Source organism: Cataglyphis hispanica, chromosome 17 (assembly GCF_021464435.1).
Source record: "Cataglyphis hispanica isolate Lineage 1 chromosome 17, ULB_Chis1_1.0, whole genome shotgun sequence".
Taxonomy (NCBI): Eukaryota; Metazoa; Arthropoda; class Insecta; order Hymenoptera; family Formicidae; genus Cataglyphis; species Cataglyphis hispanica.
Window position 1 is genome coordinate 3,326,370 of NC_065970.1, and position 21,596 is coordinate 3,347,965.

At 34.2% G+C, this 21,596-nt stretch overlaps 2 protein-coding genes and 1 long non-coding RNA gene across 15 annotated transcripts in view; 1 reads left to right on the top strand and 2 right to left on the bottom strand.

Annotated features, from left to right (window-relative positions):
• The window catches only part of LOC126855830 (four and a half LIM domains protein 2), a 108,276-nt gene extending 100,265 nt beyond the window's left edge, over positions 1-8,011 (top strand). For all 13 annotated transcript variants that reach the window (XM_050603821.1, XM_050603815.1, XM_050603817.1 and 10 more), the window contains 3 exons: positions 4,721-4,890; positions 5,406-5,592; positions 5,980-8,011. In XM_050603821.1, the coding sequence (XP_050459778.1) occupies positions 4,721-4,890; positions 5,406-5,592; positions 5,980-6,137 (515 nt within the window). In that variant the 3' untranslated portion in view covers positions 6,138-8,011. The remainder of the gene's footprint in view (positions 1-4,720; positions 4,891-5,405; positions 5,593-5,979) is intronic.
• LOC126855859 (uncharacterized) lies at positions 577-14,180 on the bottom strand. The gene is made up of 2 exons (XR_007688293.1): positions 13,831-14,180; positions 577-2,543 (listed from the first exon to the last, which is right to left on the bottom strand). It is a non-coding gene; the product is annotated as an uncharacterized LOC126855859 (long non-coding RNA).
• Positions 14,181-17,189: 3,009 nt separating this feature from the next.
• Positions 17,190-21,596, bottom strand: part of LOC126855852 (protein FAM76A) — a 56,139-nt gene continuing 51,732 nt past the window's right edge. The window contains exon 7 of the mRNA XM_050603872.1: positions 17,190-17,210. The gene's annotated coding sequence lies outside the window, so the exon portion shown is untranslated. The remainder of the gene's footprint in view (positions 17,211-21,596) is intronic.

Genomic DNA, 21,596 nt, shown 5'->3' on the forward strand with positions numbered 1-21,596 from the left:
TTATATAATGAAATTTTAAATATTTTTATGATAAATTATAAATTAATTAAAATTAAAAAAAAAATAAAGTCCAATATAAATTTATAATTTAAAGAACATAATTTTTTTGGCTTTTTATTTATATCCTTCAAGTTTTATTTAATAAAATTTGTGGATTTTTAATTGTTTGTAACTCAAAAATTCCGAAATGACACTAGAGTTGTCATTGGAAAGAAGTACAAGGAAGCCTTGAACGTATAAACGAGCAGCTTTGGGTGACGACTCGCGTATCTATGATTGATTTTATTGCAAACGTGACTCACGATATCGTAAATATCGAGTCGGATGTGTATTAAAACTGTAATTAAAAATACTAAATTGCATGCACACACATTCTGTTGAAATTTCAAACAAAATTAACTGACGAAAAAAAGAAAAAAGAATTTAAGCGATTAATTTTCAATTTTCATATATAAAAAGATAATTAGCAAATATTAATTATAATTACTGTGCTGTTAAGCATTTTTGTAGCATTAAATTTGAGAAATATCTGCTGAAATTATGCAATGTTATCAAAAAGATATTTTTTTCGTCGCACGTTTAATAACGCTTGTTCCGATGCAGTGTAATTTGTTCGCGCAAATATAGTAATCAGACATTGTCAGCGCGATCCTATATGATTGACATAAATCATTATGAAATAAATTTGAATTCGCTTTAATGTAAAGAAAAATCTGCATTGACATGTTTTGCGATGAAAAAAATATATGTGCACCTCTCTTCGATCGCCCCGTCAGAAAGTTTAACGCGCAATACTGCGTATGTTTCAAGAGAAACAAGCAGACAGTTGTGCAATTTATAATAAACTGTCATGCGTATACATGTCATATTGCTGAAATGGTAAAAAAAGATGGATGCAATTACACGCGCGAGATTATCGAAATCGCATATCACATGACTCCATTCGGATAAGAGCACCGATATCGATGTATTAATATGAGTGATATCATCAGTCATAATTGCAAATCGATATATATTGTTCATGTTTGAATATCAATTGGCGTAGTATATTCAAACAAATAAATCATATTGCGAAATCACATCTCTTTCGTGAATCCGCGATCTCTAATGTAAGATTTTAATTTCATTTTCATTCATAGATATAAATATTCGGCATCAAATTATATTAAAAAAAAAATTATATCTAAAAAATTATATTTAAAAATTATATTTAAATTAAAATTATTTAAAATTATATTTAAAAAATATAATTTTATAATTAAAAAAAAAATACAACCCCTCAATTTTATTAATCAAATTAAGAATAATGCTAACGTTGCTTATTCGCACATCAAAATATGAATATATTTATAAATAAATGTCATTAATCTATTAGAGTTGAGATAAATTTTAAAAGACACGATTAAAAATAAAAGTAAATTAAATTATACAGTATAAAAGTAAATGATCACTTGCAGATACGTGAGATGAACAGTTTATAACTTTGTCTTTGCTTTCCATTCGATGTGAAGCGGAATTTGCCTGGGTCAAGAAATTTTTGGACCCAGTGTAACTTCTGCTTCTCATTGAATTATATTTAGACTTGACGTAGGTTTGGTAGCTTCCACCTCTCGATATAGTCGGCTTTACGAGAGCGTGTTACCAATTTGACGAGTGATAATCGTAAAATCCGTTGTACGATCGCGTTAAAGATTAGCGAGCACCAGAAGGAGAGATTATGATAATTAATACGGTATTCGCAGAAATAGATTGTGTTTCTGTTACTCATCCGATGAGGGGGAGAAACGAATAAGCATAATAAGTAGATTAGTGTTAGACACCGCGATTAAAAAAACATCTAGCATTTTAAGAGATATCCTATATATGTCATATTATTAAAAATCGCGCTATTATATAAATAAATATCCTCTTGTTTTAAATTAAAATATTGTTATATTAAATTATTATAATATTTTATATTCTTTCAAATATTTATATATTGTTGTATCTAAAAAGTATAAATCCTTCGTTATTCTAGCCATGGATTCCAAAGACAAATTTTCTCATTTAATCGATTGAGAAATCTATAAAATTGTGATTGTTTTTAAAATAATCCGTATATCCTAAAAGATTAAAACGACGCGGGTAAGATTACATATAAAAGAATGTTTTATATGTAAATTACATATAAATATTTTATGTCGATGAATTGATGAAGGTGTGTAATTTTATGCAAATATTCAATTTTACATATAAGCGCATCCCGTTTGTAACGCGAATAACTCATGGATTAACGCGACGCGCGGAAGATTACCACATCGACCTTGGACCATCAGCTTTATACATATACGGTGGTATTGCATGGGCTTACGTGACGTCACGAATCTTCGCTTGAGTCATAGTGGTCCACAAGGCAACGTATCATGTACGAAAGATATGCGAACATAATATAATGTCCATCTTTAGCGCGTCCCTCGTGTCGTCAAATTAAAATAAAATAACTGTAAATTTTAAAATCTCAAGTGCCTGATTAAAATTAAAAAAAAAAAAAAAAAAATTATTTACTTAAAAAGGAAAATTATATAAATTTATTTACTTAAAAAGAAAATTATATAAATAAAAATTGTACCCAGAGAGAGTACACACGTTATATCTATTTTGAATATTGGAAAAATAATTATATTATAATTATATTAACAAGTTGATCCGCAATAAGTAATTAGTAAGTATCGAGTAGACAATTGCGCTGTTCATTAATCAACATTTATATCGGCGATGATGGAGTATGATTATCATACTCATATATTCATCGATATATAATAATGCAAACGCAATTCTCTCGATATGGTAAGAATTCTTCAGATATAACGAGAGCTCAATTTAACAAGAGTTTAAAATTTAATCTCCACAAAATTCGCGTTTTGATGTATTTTGTGCCTATACCTTTGGTGCCTAAAGGAAGGGGAGGAGAGACTCGAGTATTTTTTTTTAATGAAAGAAGCTCTTCAATCGTCACCGAGACTGTCATCCTTCAGACGTGATCCCACATCGTAAACATTTAGAATTGAGCTGATGATTCATGAGACACGTTATATCATATTTAATGTCACATTTAAGTATGTCGTTTGCCCGGGCTCTTAGCTCACCTTTCGAAATAGAGTTATTAATTCGTTTTCTTGTCTCTCAGACATAAGGAGAAAAATGAGAAACGCGAAAAAGAGGCAAGGCAAACGCCCACATTACAGCGCCTCGATCAAAGTTCGCACGAATAAATTTAATTCATTGATCGATTGATGGTTGGGTGAATCGGATTTTATCATTATCTACGACATTCCAAATGTTAGTAGTTATAAAAAATTTCGACAGATATACCTTACACACGTTCCATAGTTATTTCATGCAATTATAAATAGCATGTGCATATTCATAATATAATAATCGCGCTACCACAAATTTCAGTTTTCAAGTACGCAATTCATATGACGTTGGCGGCGAATAATACGTTTGTATTTCCTAGTCAATGATCTTGGATATTATCTATGTCGATTTCTTAAATCACAGGCCAGAACGTGACAACGATAACGAGCTGACAATACTCGTCAACTAGACAATGTCAAGTCACGTTCTTCGCATGATACTCCTAATCTTAAAGAGAACACGACCATCTCGTTTCTAGTTCTAGATTATAGTAATTTTGCAGCAAGCAAAACAAATTTTTAGGATCGGCACGTGACTAGTTTCAATTTTACAAATACACACTGTGTGTGCCTTTATTTCTGCGCGTATGAATCATCGAGATATATTTTTTAACACTGAAACCATATCACTGAGCACTGAATCATCAGAGATGCCCCTTTAATACCCCTAGATAACAATCAAAGATGATTGATGACAAAAAATTATAATAACTGAGAGATATTGTGTTAAATGCACTCTCAGTCGGTGACATTCTAGATAAAGTTCCAATAACAAAAGATAATTTTATTATTCCATGATTTATCATATATTAAATATAAAGCTCTCTATATAACATTTTTTTTCTCATAAATATTTCCAGGTCACCTGGCTATGTTTATATTCCTTCTTTGATAAAAGCCTTATATATATGTGAATAATTTAAGTTTTTAATTGCTAATCTGCAGTCGCGTTATTCGAATCTCCAAAGTGCCGTTAATTTCGGTCCGATTGTTCTTGTTCCCACGCGACTGCCTGCACCTGTGCATGTGCTAATTGTAGATTGAGAAAAAAAAAAAAAAGTCCTCAATGCGGAAACGTAATACGATATACACGCGATCGCGAACTTGCAGCCCGCCAGTCGCCGCATGCAACCATCTGTCTAGACGCTAAAACGCGAACTCCCCTACGCTTATTTATTATACATAGATATTAATTTGAATTTTATGCAATGGTTCTCTCTTTCCGACATGCAATCAGGGAGCATCGTATTTTTACGACTAATTAAGAAACGACAAATTGTCAACAAACATATGCAGGAACAATTTTAGTAATAGTAAAATGATTATGAATGTGGAAGAAGTTAAAAGAAAAATTAATGAAATATTTTTATATTCTATTTTAAATATGAATACGTAGTAGATATGTTTCTCTTTTTCTCGCAAATAAAAAACTTGATCAATACAAGTCAGATTTAAGATTTTGTTTGATTTCCAAAGAGATACGTTATTTTAAGTAAACTATTTAGGCATTATTCTTATATAAATTTTTTGCTCACATGTTTCAGGCACTAAGAAGATGGAATATAAGACCAGACAATGGCACGAGAAGTGCTTCTGCTGTGTGGTTTGCAAGAATCCCATTGGCACGAAGAGCTTTATCCCGCGCGAACAGGAGATTTACTGTGCCGGATGTTATGAGGACAAATTCGCCACCCGGTGTGTTAAGTGCAACAAGGTGAGCTACCCCTTTCACTATATCGGCAATTACTTTGCATACTCGTCTCGCGTTCGTTTATTAAATATCGCGCACGAAGCGAATGCACAGATGAATTGAAAATGAGATCTCGTTGGAAAACCATAAATTTCAATCTGATAAATTGACGAGATATAATTGCTAAATAAATAAATATAGATACTTTAATTATATAAATCTCATTAATCATATTGATTCAGATAATATATCGATTACTATAATGTACTCTTTTTTTTATTTTTGAGACATATTTATTTTCGTATATGTTAATATCTTTTATGCCAGACATTGTCTTTTCTCCAATTCTGTGAGTGTCAATTTAATTTTTGCTGTACTGATTTTTGAAAATAATTTATTTGTACTGAAAGGACTTCTCCAAACACGTATGCCCTATTAAATATCTAGGAAGCGATAAGCCGTCGCGATAAATTGTGATACGAAACGATATATCCTGTAGAAAGAAACCTATAAAAAAAAATTGTTATACTTTATCGCAGATTATCACCAGCGGCGGCGTGACATATAAGAACGAACCGTGGCACAGAGATTGCTTCACTTGCAGCAACTGCAACAACTCCCTGGCGGGACAGCGATTTACATCGCGCGATGACAAACCGTATTGCGCCGAGTGCTTTGGCGAGCTTTTCGCCAAGAGATGCACCGCTTGCTCTAAACCGATTACCGGTACGTATTATTTTAACAACGTAGTATTTCACGATCTCTAATTTTAATTTTAAAAAATTCTTCTGATTATATATCTAAAAAAATTAATACAAATTAATTAACAATAAATTGAAAATAGCATTCAAAAAAATAAATTAAAAATAGCATCTAAAAAAATTCTAAGAATTTCTGAGAAAATGTTGCAAGAATTAAAGATTTATTGAGAGTTAGATCAGCTTGATTTTTCTATCATAGTAATCGATTCTTCCACAAACACGTGTATTATCTTTCACGATGATAATCAATTTTTAATAGATGTATGCATATTTATTCTTAGAAATCCTTTCGCGTTTCAACCTCGAATTATTATATAATCTAATCTAAGCGTTACTCGATTGATTTATCCAGGTATCGGCGGCACTCGCTTCATCTCATTCGAGGATAGGCACTGGCATAACGATTGTTTCATCTGCGCGGGCTGCAAAACCTCGTTGGTCGGACGTGGTTTTATTACCGATGGCGACGACATTATCTGTCCCGAATGCGCCAAAATGAAATTGATGTAAAAAACGCGACTTCACGACGACGAGGATGACAGCGCAGGGAAGGGAGAAAGAACGGGGGAGCGGGACTTCCGGAATGCAGCATCCATACAGTCAAGCGGATTCTATTATACGCCATAACGAAAATCGTCGTCGCGATTTTATTAGTTTGACAATTCGGACACGAAACGAACGCAATATGCAGACGGTAAAGAATTTTATAAAGTCATATCAAGAGATGAGATTGCGGGAAAATATAATAAAAGTTATGAATGTAATGAAGAAAGAACTTGCATTACAGAGCCGCGATAATTTTTACGACCGACGTACTTTGACAAAATTTTTTTTTTTTTCAAAGAAAATCCTCTGACCAAGTTCTCGTCTTGGTCAGCATAGTGGTTTTACTGGTTGATCGAAAGAAAGGCGGCGCGAGAGAACACGAGAATCGTTTCTAGCTTCGTAGTCATAGCTACATTAGTCTTCGTCATTTCGTTCTACGTGTGTTTGTAAAAGAAACACTGATACACGTGTATCTTTCTATATTTGAGATGATTTGCTTCATCGTCCCGTTGAAATATCGAAGAAAGAAAGAAATAAAAACCGAAAAGAAAAAGGAATACACACAACGAGCTGGATAAAGAGAAATCAAATCGCCTTACTGTAATAATTGATGATTATCGATATAAACGATTAGGATGATAAATAAGCCTAATCGTTCCGTGCTCTCGTGATGTTACTAATATCATTTTTGCTTTGTACAATTATAGAGAGATATGCGCATGTGCGCGCAAAAGGAGAGTCTTATATAGCATGTGTGTGTATGTGTGTGTGTGTCTGTAATTATACATACACGCAAAAAAAACACGACAGTTTAACACATACACGTACATGCACGATACACATTACACATAAATCTATTCAATCGACACCACATCTTTTTCTCTTTCTCTCTTTTCCTTTCTGTACAATTCTGTCAATAGAAAAAAAAATAATATCGAAATACTATAGTATATCCTATTATTAATTTATGTACAAAACTCATCGAAAATTAAGTTTCTAAAAAAATGGTCTAATTAATAATATTTTCCGTATATATTAAATAATATTTCCAAAAGTATTTTTGTATCATCACTCAACAATGTTCTGGCTCTCTTCTCTTCTCTGTTTCCCCCTCTTTTTTTTTTTCGAGAAAAACATATGCATATCGTCGTAGAGATTCGTCCCGTATAAATTGCGCGCACACACACGTATACACGCCTATACACACAACACATATACATATACACACACACGCACGCATGCACCCGCACGATGCACAAACAACCCACACATATACAAACACACATATCACGGAAAATCAAACCTCACATAACATACTATTTTATTGAAAAAGAAAAAAAAAAGGGGAGTAGAAAAAACACATATACATGTACGCACACATACACACCCATACGACGTACATACATAATAACATACATGCGTACGAGTGCGCGATGGACGCACTCGCGGAAACACTAATTGTGGCCTTATCCGCATCGAGTACCATAGAAGTAAAATAAAAAAAAAAAAAGAAACTAACGTCTTACAATAATTTACTTCATTACAGGATACTTAATATCAAATCTATTGTTATACAACGCGAATGAAAGTAAGTGTGCGCGAATTAAGTCTACGAACGCGGAACTACAACATAAATTTGAGAATCGCAAACGTTCGAATTTTTAATCGCGATCAATATAAGTCACACGTGCTATAATATACATGTATGTTCCGACGGAGTCACTTACACACTAATCGCCTTAATTAATAAACGATAAGAAGAGATTATTCTATATTCAGCGTATCCTATACACACTGTTACATTGTAAAATTGATAAATAAATAAATGTAATTATTTACATGCCGAGTTTTCTGTCCCTTCATATTCTTTATAATTCAAGATATCGTATCGTCAAATATTTTCTTCAAATTAAAAATGTTATAAATGCGACAATGATAAAATTGTCATTTCGTCAATAATCAATAAACTTTATCCGCTTTTAATTCATTTATATTATATCATGATCATAAATTTGAATGATAAATAAATTTACGCAAAAGTTTTATGAACTAAATAAATTAAAGAAAACGTAATAAAAATAGATCTTTTTTTCTTATTTGCATATAAAATTAGATTTTAAACTCTTAATATATAAGTAATTCATATATAATTAATTTTCCATTTTAATTATGTCATGTGCAAAAAAAGGCTAATTAATTAAGTGAAAAAATAGTTACATCTGTGAATTTAATTCAGTCAGACAAATTGTTATAATTTAGAATTATGACGCGATCAAATAAATATTGCTTTGCATAAATAATTTATTCATATAAATTCGCGTTTCATATATAAAATTAATTAAATTAATTAAATAAAATGGAAAGATAATTTAGCATCTGATAAATGACAAGTTCTGCTGTCATGTTCTAGTAGAGAAAATTGTGTAAAAATCTACCTTCGGTTGATGATTTATCCACAGGTGTAACATAGTTCTACTTTTCAGCTTTAGATGTCTATAGTATTTCCCTGTAGAATATTATAACGAGAAAAACAGTTATCCATAGTAAAAAGAAGAAAACTCTAATTCTTATAATTAGTTAATATAGTTTTTTTATCTAGTCTGTTTTTAAACAAATCACACTAATTTACAAGTTTTTATCATAAAATACTATTTTCAAGTTTAAATTTAAGAAATGAATAAGACTAAGAGCTCGATAAAATTCAATGAGAGAGAGAATGAAAAAGCAATTAATTAAATTTCTATTAAATCGAAAATCAAATTATCTTATCAAATGTGGAAAAAAATAACAGAAACTATATAAAAATAATGACGCACGATTATATTCTCATCATCTTCAATGTCTACATTATTTAGTTCTACTAATTATTTTTCTTCTCCTATAAATTTATTCGATTTCAGCAATCTAAAGATTAAAAATTAGTTCGAAACGAAGATATACGTAGGGTAAAAGTGCGACTTTATTTCGGCATGCACAGCTGGATATACAGGGTCACCGTACGTAAATCCGCGTCGAGTTCATCATTCACATTAAGGTCGTGTTGTCGGAGGTCACACAATAAGTCAATGCACGCACGGCCTCACGTTCTTCTCCGTGACAGCGAGCTATTGTGCGACGACCACCAAATTGCTATTTATTTCGTCGGCTTCCACGTCAATTTATCAAAATCTATTTTACAATTGTTCCTTTACGTCTCTCGGCATACGATCTCTAGGCGTTACAAAGTTTCGAGATTTTCGTGAAAGAAAATCGAAGACTTTCTCATTTCCCACAAAAGAAATTTTCACGTCACCTACCACTAGTAAACAAATCTTAATGTTTCACACAAACTTTTCACTTTGTTTACCCTTATTTTTCATAGTATCTATCGACAATAAAAAAAAATCTACAAAGAGAAATAATAATTTAAATTTCTAGTCTATTGAAATTAAAATTCTTTTAGTTTAAAATAAAAAAAGCTATGCATCTCTCGTACATTATGCCGAAAAAATAAATTGTTTTTTTATGTGTGTGAAAACATTTTCTTTCTCCACTTTTATAAAAAAAAAAAATGTAAAAACAAATTTTTTAATACCAGCATTCGTACAATATTCCTGAGATGATAATTCTTTATATATGCGTAATAGAATCTATCATTTCTATCATTTCTATAAAACAATTCCTCTTTTTTTCAAAAATATAAACTTGATCGCGCTTATTAAATCAGTTAACGAAACGCTTCAATGCAGAGTCGCTCGTAAGCATCATAATTTAGCGAATGCATGACTGTATTAAAAAAAATTCCCCTGCGATATTTGTTGTGCTGTTAATTACGCACGTTCTACGCACACCACGCATACACACGCACGCACGCACGTGCGAGCGCGCTCGGGGTAAAGTGAGGTCGATGGAAAGTGGTATAATCGCGAATGTGGATCGGCTCAAGGAGAGAAGAGAAGATCCTTTACCTTACTTATGTAACGAGCGACCGAGGTGGTGTCTCGTGTCTTCGACCGCGTCCCGTATAGAGGAAGAGCGAGAGCCGTGCCTCTCTCTCTCTCTCCGGAGGAGGCTGCCGCCCCTCCGTTCCCTCGCCACCATTCCTCCTCGTCTCCACCACAAACGTCATTCGCCTTGACTCTGTCCCGCTCACGCTTCGCTCTCGACACTGTCCCTGAAAATTATTCCATGGGACTCGTCTACGCAAGCGCGAGATTAATAGACCTTCATCCGTAATTGTTATCGAGTAGATGAGATAAAAAAAGGAATGTTTCTTACGAATTGTGCGTATTACTATGTTGCATAAATAATTAAAAAATAAGCGAAAGAAAATGCCCATAAAAGAATTTCTGCAATTTATTTGCTTCTTTTATTGGATAAAAGAGTTAAGTCATTTATTATAATATATATTTATATATTGTTTAAATACGTTTTTTAAATATATAAGTAATATATTATTTCTCTCCCTTCTATTTGTATTGAATTTTATAATTAATTAAATTAAATTATGTAATTAAGTGTAATTAATAAAAGTTAAATAAAAACTAAAAATTATTATTAATTAAATATATTGTACAATCCAAAAAATTGTGATATTATTTCAATATTATTTGACATATCGAAATTTCTTAAATACGCGAACATATTAGCGATACAATTTTGAAATCGTGAAACAGAATATCTAAGTCAAGATCAAAGTCGTCTATGCTCTTTATATTTTTTTCATTTTATAGGAAAATTCTCTCTTAAATCATCCTCGTATCGAAGAGGATGAAAGAGCTTTGAATGCTCCCAACCTCGTCTGTCAGTGTCTATGTGGACATCGGTCATGATTGCTCGTCTCTCGGCCCTCCCCGGAATCTAATGGACATAACGTTATATCCTCGGCGGGCCAGTTTGTACTGCCGAGGGTCCTGGCTTCCTCTATCCCTTCTTCGTCGCTCCTTTTTTCGGTTCATTTCCCGTGTCCCTCGTCTATCTTTCTCGCACCAACACGACGTGTCGGAATCACGCCGAAGAATGATTGTTAAAGTATTCGATCTGCCGGGGTCAATGACTAGCCGCGTGGCCTTGTGCCGTGCTCCTTCGACTTCCACGATAAAAATAAAAATCGTTCGTTTTCGCGTGCCGACGAGGAATGTTCCCAAACCAAGTCCGTTCGATTTCCAAGAAAATTGATAGATTTGTAGAGTAAATAAAAATTAAATAAAAATTGATTTAATATGTCTCCCTGTTTTACTCTAAAAAAGTGCATACTATTTAAAATTTACTCGATTCGAAGTACTCTTTATACGTGAAAAATTTTTTTTAGTACGTTTAAAGCAATAAAATATTTTTAGAAAAGTTTTTTTTATTATTCACTGACGATTGTCAATAAAACACGTGTACGATTTTACAAAGATGTTCTTGATCGCTAGAATTGAATATTGACAGAAGCAAGGAAAAAAAAATATTTTTATCTCGTTTACAAATGTCTATCATGTTCAATTAAATTTTCTTCTCATAAGAAATTATCCGCAAATCGTAACCAATATATCTCGATCGTGTGATCGTATTATCGATTTCATTAATTATTCATTTATGCCATATATATCGCATGTTAATTACGAGCCTCATTAATATTCTGTTATCTAAATTAAAGATACACTTTGCTTTTCGGAATTTGTATCACGTGTTTCATGAGAACTTCGATTATAAGAGATATTTTATACATCGTATAAAACAAATAACATAATCGTTATAAATTGGCAATCACGATAATAATATCATAACATTAATTAAAAATAAGAATTAGAAAATAAGAGAAAACTAAATTTATAAGTTTTTTTAATTATTTATAATGCAAATCAATATTTTAACAGGCTTAATCATACATATTATGATATTAAAAGCAAGATCGTATTACACTTTGATAAAATCTTTGATTAAAAAAATGTATAATGATATGAAAAAAAAAAAAAAGATTTTTAAAAATTTAGAATATGAAAAATCTTGTATTTTTTATCTGCTCTTAGATATCAATGTGACAAATTATTAAATGTTACTTTCATCATTTTCACAAAATCCAAAGCCTTGGCAAAACTGTGACGCACAAGCAAGTCTATTTTCAAGTTTTTATTTTTATTTTTAATCGCTCTTTTCATAGTTACGTGTAGTATCTTATAAAAGCATCGCGATAAAAAAGTTTCCTTGCTTTCGATGTCACAATAAATATACACACATATATATATATAGTTACATCGACGTGCTGCTTTAAATTTTTCCAGATCGGCCCGAATAATGAGGTGCCGGCTCACGAATCGTAGAGTCGTCGCACCATTGTTGCGGAGTCATACCGGCGCGAGATGATTTCGACATCGAAAATGGGGGCCGTTGTTGTCGGAGGTCATTCGACGGTTCAACGTTCGGGCCATTTACCTGTCCGCCAACTCGAATCCTTGGCCGCTGACATTGTGGAGAGCGACATTAGCATCCCGTTCGCGGGCGACTATCTCGTCGCCTTCGGGACCGAGAGCGAGAGAGATCGATGTTCGTTCCGTAATCCAGACGAACGTAAGAACATATCGATTGTGTAAAACGCGAGGGACGGTATTAATATTAATAGCAATGAAAAAGAAAACGTTCGCTTCGATAAAACTTGCGTCAGAAAGTAATGTCGAAAAGTAAAAATGCAAGAGTATTCATAATCATTGAAGATGATAGCGGTAAAATAGTGAAAGTGATGATAAAAAAATTTTAATGTGAATATTTAAAAAAATATTCACATTTAATTAACAACGCAATTTTTTTTTTTCTTATAATTCAATAGAAATATTTTTTATATTTAATTATACGAATTTCATCTTGCTAATATGATCTTGCTCGTATATTTTTGACTTTATTAAAAGGATCTTTTATTGAAGAATTTTTGTAAGACGCATTTGCCGTTTCGTCCTTGGATTAAATGATTATGAAATTGAAAGAGATGATCTTGCCGACCATCTCTTCTCTATCGGCGCATCGACCGGCGCTGGAATGACGGAAGAGAGAAGCGAGAGAAGGATTAAAGCAGGAACTCTCGGCTTCTCTTTTCGGCTTCGTGGAAGGATACGAAAGGTGAGGAGGAGGAGGAGGAGGAGGAAGAGGATAGTCTCCGTTGGCTGCCTCCGAGAGAGTGCCTTGACCCTGAGCTGAACGCGGCGGAGTCTCTTCGGGACGAAGAAGAAAAGTGCGAAGGAACCGATGCCTCAGAGTGTAATCCGGGTCGCGTTACCTTGTCCGTTGACTTTCTATGGTGCTCGCACAAAATTCAAGAGGGAGTCCATTGCCATTAAAAAAAAAAAAACAAAAAAAACAGAGGGACACTCAGTGATGTAACGCTTGGCTCCAGAATCCCTCACGAAAATTGCGTAAACTAAAAATAATAATTATCGAAAGGATATCGTGCTAAGGATATTTCTGAGAATTTTTGAGAAATGATTGTTTGTTCCTTCATCAAGATTCAGACAAAAATTATCGAAAAAAGCGAGCAATTTTAATTTAAAATTTTTTTCATATTTCTCTAAAATGAAAGATTCCCGAAAAATCAATTTATTAATTACAAGACTTCACCATTACAATTGCAAGCAATTGTACGTAACAAGCAAAAAATAAAAACTCGCGAAAATTTAAAAAAAGCACGCATCATTTAATGGTATACCGTAAAAAAAAAAAAAAAAAAAAAAAAAAAAAAAGACAGAAAAAGATGAGCAGGGAAAAGAGCGAGGCGAAATAAAACGAAGGAGTCTGGCTAAGGGAGAGAAAGACGGGTTAAGATGGAGGGAGGCTGAAAGGTGTTGCCGGCGGACTGAGATGGAGGTGGCAGGAAGAAGGACGAAGGAGACGAGGAAGGAGAAGCCAAAGGGAGACGACCGGCAAGTCGAACGAAGACGCAAGTTCATATCCAAGGAGATGTGGGACGATGCCCCCGAGTAACCTCCATCAAGGATGGACTTACACCATCCGCCGACGACGGTCCCGGGAGATACTACATATCCTCACGCTGCTCGCCTTCCCCTCGCAAACCGCGATATACAAACGCCAACATAATCATCTTATAACAACAGATTTGATGGACTTCTCAATTGAATTTCGCGAGAGAAAAAAATTGAATAAAAATTGACAGTAAAATATTTATCCATGTAAAAAAATTTTTTGCGCGTGAAAATATTTTAATTTTACGATACTTTGTAGCAGATAAGGTTTATAAATTATAAATAAATAATAATAATAATAATATATATTATACAATATATATTAAATAATAATAAATAAATAAAAATAATAATAAATTAAAATTAAAAAAAAAATAAAAAATAAAAAATAGGTTTATAAAATAATTAATAAGCCTCGCGCGAAATGTTCGCACAATATTGATAAATATTATATATTGTTTTTCATGTAGCGATTAAAATTGCGTTTTCTTTATCATGTTTTTGCACTTTGGGCCCGACATTTGCTAAATCCGTCACTGTATAACAGCGAACGGCCCCGATCCGCGAGAAGACGAAACTGCGTTACGGCGCGGAAAAGCGAGTTCTCCTCGCGGAGAAAAGTGCTTTGCCCGCGGTGCTCGGTCACCTTGACGAATGCCAAATAACCGATCGAAACCCTAGCTTAAAGGAAAATTTTATATATCACGTCTTAAAATTCGCACTTTCTTTCAGCTAAAAGATTCTTTAAACTTTTAACTTTAGTTTCGCATTACTTGTCTTTTCGCAATTAATATAGGACATAATATACATATTTTATATAAATGTATTATATTCTTAAATTTAATTAATATTTAATTAGTATTATATGATACCATATGCCCTTAATTTTTTTGTAGTTAATTTCATTTAAATAAAAGTGTAGGAAAAAATTTTCTAATTGGATTATCCATCACTGAATCATATTTAATTTTAATTAATTGACAAGCTAACCATGACCTAATTCAAGTAAGCAAAAAAATTAAGTGTTCCGATTTTGACCGATATCAAAGAGTAGAGATTCTGAGTATTATTTGACATGCGTTTCATTTCATTCACAAGAAGAAGTAAGAAAAGGGAAATTCAATAAAATATGGCACGAATGCGAAATTTGATTCTAAGGATTTGAAAACTTGCCCCTATGGAAATGCTCCTACGGAACTGTCAAAGAAGAAAAATCAGGCAAATGATCAAGTCTAAAAATCAAACTTCGTACATATTCATATATGCATTTTATCAAATGTGGACGTGTAAAAATTTTGAACCTTTAGGTGTAAATATATTTGATAATGCTTTCTTTAAAATGTGCATTTCTCGTCTTCAATTTTTTTTCCGAAAATTTTTTCTCAACAAATCAAAGTATCTTATCTCCTCTTTTATTTTTCAAGAAATGTGGTGAACTTGAATTTTTTTCTTCTTTTTATTTTCGTTAATTTTTTTTTTCTTGCACTAAAATACGAGCAAATTTTTAAAGAATAAAAAAAGAGAATAACTTTTCAATATTAGCGAATAATCGTACGCGCATAAATAGAAGAGCAATTATTTTTGTAGAGAGGGAGATGAGCTACTTTCCCCAAGTGTGCGCTACGAACTTCTCACCCTCGAGAGAGCATTGCTACTGATGAGCTCGTATGCAATTTACACACGCGCAATGCATTTCCGGTGTTTCCCTTCAGCGAACGCACGAAACGAGAAGTGAGGTCAATGCTTGCTGATGATCGACGTTCAAGTAAACAGAAACGCAAAAATGTAGAGCGCGTTTATTAACGTAGTTGTCTCTTAACGTCACGTCATTTAATTATCTGTTACTATTTAATTACAATGTAATTTTCATAGGCATGTTTTCGCAAGAAGTTATGTAGCTTCTTTTAAATATCCGATAACTTTGATTCTGAGGTCAGTGACTAGAAAGAGTATGATTACTTCATTGATTTCATCGATTTTTTTTAAATTAATGACAATCAAATTAGCAATTCCGATTAAATTATTCCGAGAAACGTCATCGCTGTGTCATCGAGAGATTCGATGACGCTCTACACCGAGACTCGGGTATGCGTGACCACAAAATTCTCGAGCAGATAAAAACTCGAGCATTTGGAAGAGAGTATTGGATAATAACTGGAGCATTAACGAATCATCGTAACGACCGATGCCCCACCGAAAATCTGTTTTAGTCACACATTATACTTTCGCTAATTAACGGTGATCAAGATCGAGAATTCGATTTTAACGAGTTAAAAATTATCCCATTACTCCGTAACATGTGAAACCGCAAATAAATTTTTTTCTGTTCTTTAATCTCTGATATTCGTTCGCATCTTTTTGCAAACATTGTCGAAAAGTCGCACAGATTTTATTATATAATATCTTGTAATTAAATTTTAATTTTTCAGCTATTTTTTTATATTAAATTATCTCGTTAAAAATAAAATTTTTATTTAACTGAACAAATATATATATATAATTATACAATCTTTTATGATTATCGAAAAAAATATGAAAAATTCGTCAAAAGCCCATCGAAACGTTTAAAGGGGATATCATTTTCTAAGAGAGAGGGAATGTTTTCGAACAATGGGGAATTCTCAGCGTAACGATTCTAGAGTGAAGGAATGCTATAAATCTATCGACGTCGAGATTATCGACAAATTTATGATGCTATTTACGGACCGAAATTATCACCGAACTGTCTTACCTCACGAGACCTCGTTCGGGAAACGATGCTATTCCGAACGATGCCACTTATATACACGGACACATTATAGGTGATCCCCGCTATCTGAAAATAAATGTGCGTGCATGCGTGCACGCGTGTATGCAACGCGGGTGCACGACTTATACGCATGCATCGCGTCACATGACTTCGCCTTATAACCCAGTGTCAGTGGCTTGCTACGAGAACGCTTTTTGGGTCTAGGTCTACCGAGGGCATTCACCCCGTTACGTTGTTAACACACTTACCATACTGCACGAGGCCAATGGCAGCGTTAGTGTACGCTTTGCTTCCTTCCACCTTTCACGGATCAGACGAAGAAAGGTAGACGCGCGCGTCTGCCTATGCCACTACAACCTGCGAACACGTGGTCAAGAAGCTTCACTTTTAATCGCCACGCGATTAAGTTATCGCCTCAAATTGTGCCCGTTTCTTCAAATCAACGTGATACAAAAACAATTAATATCTAAGATACGGACATTCAATTTTATAACGCGAGCCATTTTGCGAGAAAAATATAGATTATTTTATATAAGATTGTTGCATTAGATTATACAGGGTGGGCACAGTTATGGCCAAACTTTGAGATTTTATAGGAAATTTAATTTTGAATAAAAAATTTCCTATAAACATGAATCGAAAAATGCTTCCTCAAAAAATTAGCGGCCAAAAATCGCTGAAGTTATCACGGCTATTTTATATATTTTTACAAATCAGCTTTTCAGAGCAATCAGAGATTTTTAAAAATACTCTTCATTTATCCTAGTATGGCCTTAGCTAATTTTTAATGTTTATCTTGCTTGTTGATTATTCCAAAAATTTACTTTTCTATAGGAAGATGAAAAGAAAAGCAGAAGGTAAAAATAAAAGAAAATAAAATAAAAAATAAATAAAACAATCTTGGAAAAAATCAATAAAAATAAAAATAAAAATCTTTTCTTTTCATAAAAATAAAATAATTTTTCCAAAATTAAATTCTTAAATTAATTTCTTAAATTAATTTCTTATAAAATCTCAGTCTGGCAGGCACAGACTCTGAGCTTACTCTATATAATATAAGATTTAATCAGCAATATTTTTAATTTATTGCAAATATATAAAACTAATGATTTCAAACTAAGATTGTTAACTTTCGAGTCCCGTTATTCGCAAAAATAAGTGTAAAACACAAATCCGACCGTACTCCCACATTGGCGATAAGTTTCTGGCGCAAAAGGTCAGCGCGATAAGAAACGAGTCAAGCGAAACGATTGCTGTTGTTGCTGCGAGTCTGAGACTTCCGTCTCGTCGTCGCCATCGTTGTCGCCATCGTCTCGTCGTGACGAAATTCACTCTCATCCCTATATACAGTTACATCCCGGCTGCATGTACTTTCGTTGACGGCCAAGCAGAAAAGTACCCTAAACGCGATCTCGGGACGAAACAAACGGCGGCGGCGAGAGCGTTATACCGTTAGACCTCAAGGTGATCATCTCCGGCTCCGGTACCTTGCCGAGCATCCAGGAGGAGTTACTCGCACGGTGTGGAAGAGAACGGAAGGCGAAGTAGGAAATGCCATGAGAAACGCGTTCGACATGAATGGACCCGGCAGACACCGTTATTATCGTTATCGCGGGGTACTGACGTAGATAGAAATCATGCGCGAGGGCGGACACGCGAGAAACATGCATCCCGAGAGGCCAGCTCTTGTGTTGACGTTCGATATCTTAATCTTTTAATTGTGGAAAAGCTTTTGCGCTGCCGGAGCATGCCAAGAGTGTGGGACTGTTACTAATTATTTCGATATACCGTTGGAACACGCATGTTTCGAGGAATGTTTGAGAAATTCCACTAGGATTACGAATTCTAAAGAAAGCGAAACAGAATGATAATGATTTCGATGTTGAAATATAAAAAATTTATTAGTTTACAGTAAGGAATTTAAAAATCAACAATATAAAAAAATTAATAAAATCTTGTATATACTTTAGTGTAATCTCGAGTTAATATTTTATAAAAATATGAATTATATTAAGACTTCCAAATTAAAAATTAAAAAAATGACATCTTGAGTAATTTTTGCTAAAAAAAAAAAAAAAAAATTGTATAAATTTTGAAATTACAATGACAAAAAATTGTCTAAATGAAATTTTTGAAGATATCAGATATCAGATATCTGCAGAATTAATCGCCTAAATTTCGATTAGCGTATCAATCTCGGATGGTAAAAAAAAAATGTAACAATAGCAGGGACGGCAACGTATCGTAGCGCGAGTATCTGAATGCAGATTTGCTATCCATTGCGCAAGATATCGAATTGATTCTTTTTGTTGCACAGAATGCATCGCAGATACACGCAGGACAATCGTCTCGGTCACGAGACACGCCTCCTAGAGACATCGACATCGCTCTTGCTCACATGCGTATAACGTCGATTCTTAAACGAGATCATTGAACCGAGAACGACGCGATCCTATCGCATGATTATCGCGGATAATCTTACTTTTGTTCTTAATTTGACTCATGCAATTAATTTTCTCCCATTTATATTCAACCCAAAGAATCAATTTTGCTATTTTTTTTTCGTAATATTTTAGCCATATGTATAATTATCCAATATTTATATATATTTTGTTTTCCATTCTCGTATTAAATTTCTCGACCGATTGTTATTTTTAATGACTTGGAAAAATCCAATAACATATGACATAACAGCTATACAATATAAATTGTATGTTAATAAAAAAAAATTTCAGTGCCACGATATAAAGAAAAAAAAATCATTATGATAGAGAGAGAGAAAAAAAAAGAATAGAAAAGATACATTTTTTTCAAAGAGTGCAATGAATCTTCTCTTCTTCAAAGCTAACATAAGAGGATTAAATCGCTCCTCGAGGAAAATCCTATACGCCCACACGATGTGTGAAGCTTTGGATAACCGAAGCGCACACGCACATACACACACACACATATGCCTCCATGCCACGAGATATGATTGTCGAAGGAGACGCGAATAAGGTTCTACGATAGACGAAGAGAATAATCGCGGATGCTCGGGTATGCGTGTCGCGTGCTGCACATGCAACGCTCGGTGCGCTCGCTCGCGCATGCACGGCCAAGCTGTTCAGGAACTGCGATGCGTGACCTAGTGCCGTTGCGACGGCGTTCTACCTTCGAACTAGGTCTTCCTTCCATGGTGTTCCCAACTAAATCCGCTCGCGGTGGCGAACGAGCGTGGAAGGCCGGCGATGAATGCACCACGCGACGCGACACGGCTAGCTACGATCACTTCTCTTCCGGTGCATCTGGCGCGCTTATCCGTGAGCAAACCCGAAGACAATGCCAACTCGCACTCGAGAGAACGATCCTCTCGAATGCGTGACCTCGCGACTTAGAACTGTTGCAAGACACATTGCACGCGCAGTTCTAGGTCACGTATGTTGTAAAAGAAAAAGAATTGATTGAAACTTCGGACAAAATGTCTGCAGACACTGTCTGAATTTTCAGATATACCTCAATTTTCAGACACACTCTTCTGAACATTCAAAAAAACGATTTTGACAATTAAGACAGATTGTTTGAAATTTCCCTTAGATACTCAGATGTAAAAATTTAGGGAAAAATGTGTCTCAATTTTTAGAAAATTTTTTATAGTCTACATACAGACTACGCGTGTGGCAACGATGATTTATACACTTGATTACAGCAATGACAACAATAATAATCAACAAGAAAATATTGAAAAAGAAAAAATTAAAAAATATTATATGTGTATTCAAATTGCATGTGACTGCAAATAATTGCAAGAAGGAAAAAAGTGTAATTAAATTGCACGCGCGTCAAAGGGAAATTTAAGGGGCAGAATTTATTACATTTTCATCGTGTGTTATGATGAATTTAATCAATTAAATGACTGACAACAATTTAGTATTCGCGGACAATCGTCGAAAGCGCCGTGGCGGGTTAAATTTGTCCGCCACCCCGCAAAGAACGCGCTCGTGCTTTCACATTTAATTAGTAGGCTGAGAGAAAATGTCTCTGCTTGTAGCTGTCAAACGTTGACGTTTTCACGATTTGAAGCGTCTCATGCGCAGGAGGAAAAACATTCCAACTTCTTTCTCGAGAGGATCTCGTCTCTATACCCATGAGATTTACTAAAAGATTGCAGCAATAAATACGAAGCTCATCGGACGGGCCTCTTCCTCCCCTATTTTTTCATTAAAATATATATATATATATATATATATTTCATTTAATTAAATTCTTTCCTCTCTACCACGGAGTTACATAAGAGGGCTCGTACACAGTGTCGTATTTCTCCGCGAGAGAAATAAAAAATGCGCGTCGAAAGACCGGAATATTGAAACGAACGATTACGCAAGGCGGGTCAACGGTAATATATACGTCAGTCGCCATTAGGACGGCACCGTTAGAATTTTGCTCACCTTCACTCGTGTATGTATTATATACTACAGTAATAGAGGCGACATGCGTGTTCCGTAGCGGATTATATACGTATTATCGCGTGTCGCGGACTCGCGACGAAACACCAACGGGGTCAATGCCTCCTATACGGAGCAGTATACTTCGCCGACTTTCCGTAAAGGTATGCCCGGAGACCCCCCCTTCCTCGCCCTTCCTCTCCCCCTCTCCCTCCCTCCCTCCCTCACACACCGAGATTCATACCCGAGACTAGATGGCGATAAAAACGAATGTGTTACGAGAATTTCCTTTTCAAAGCGTAATCGGTAACGCCGGTTTCAT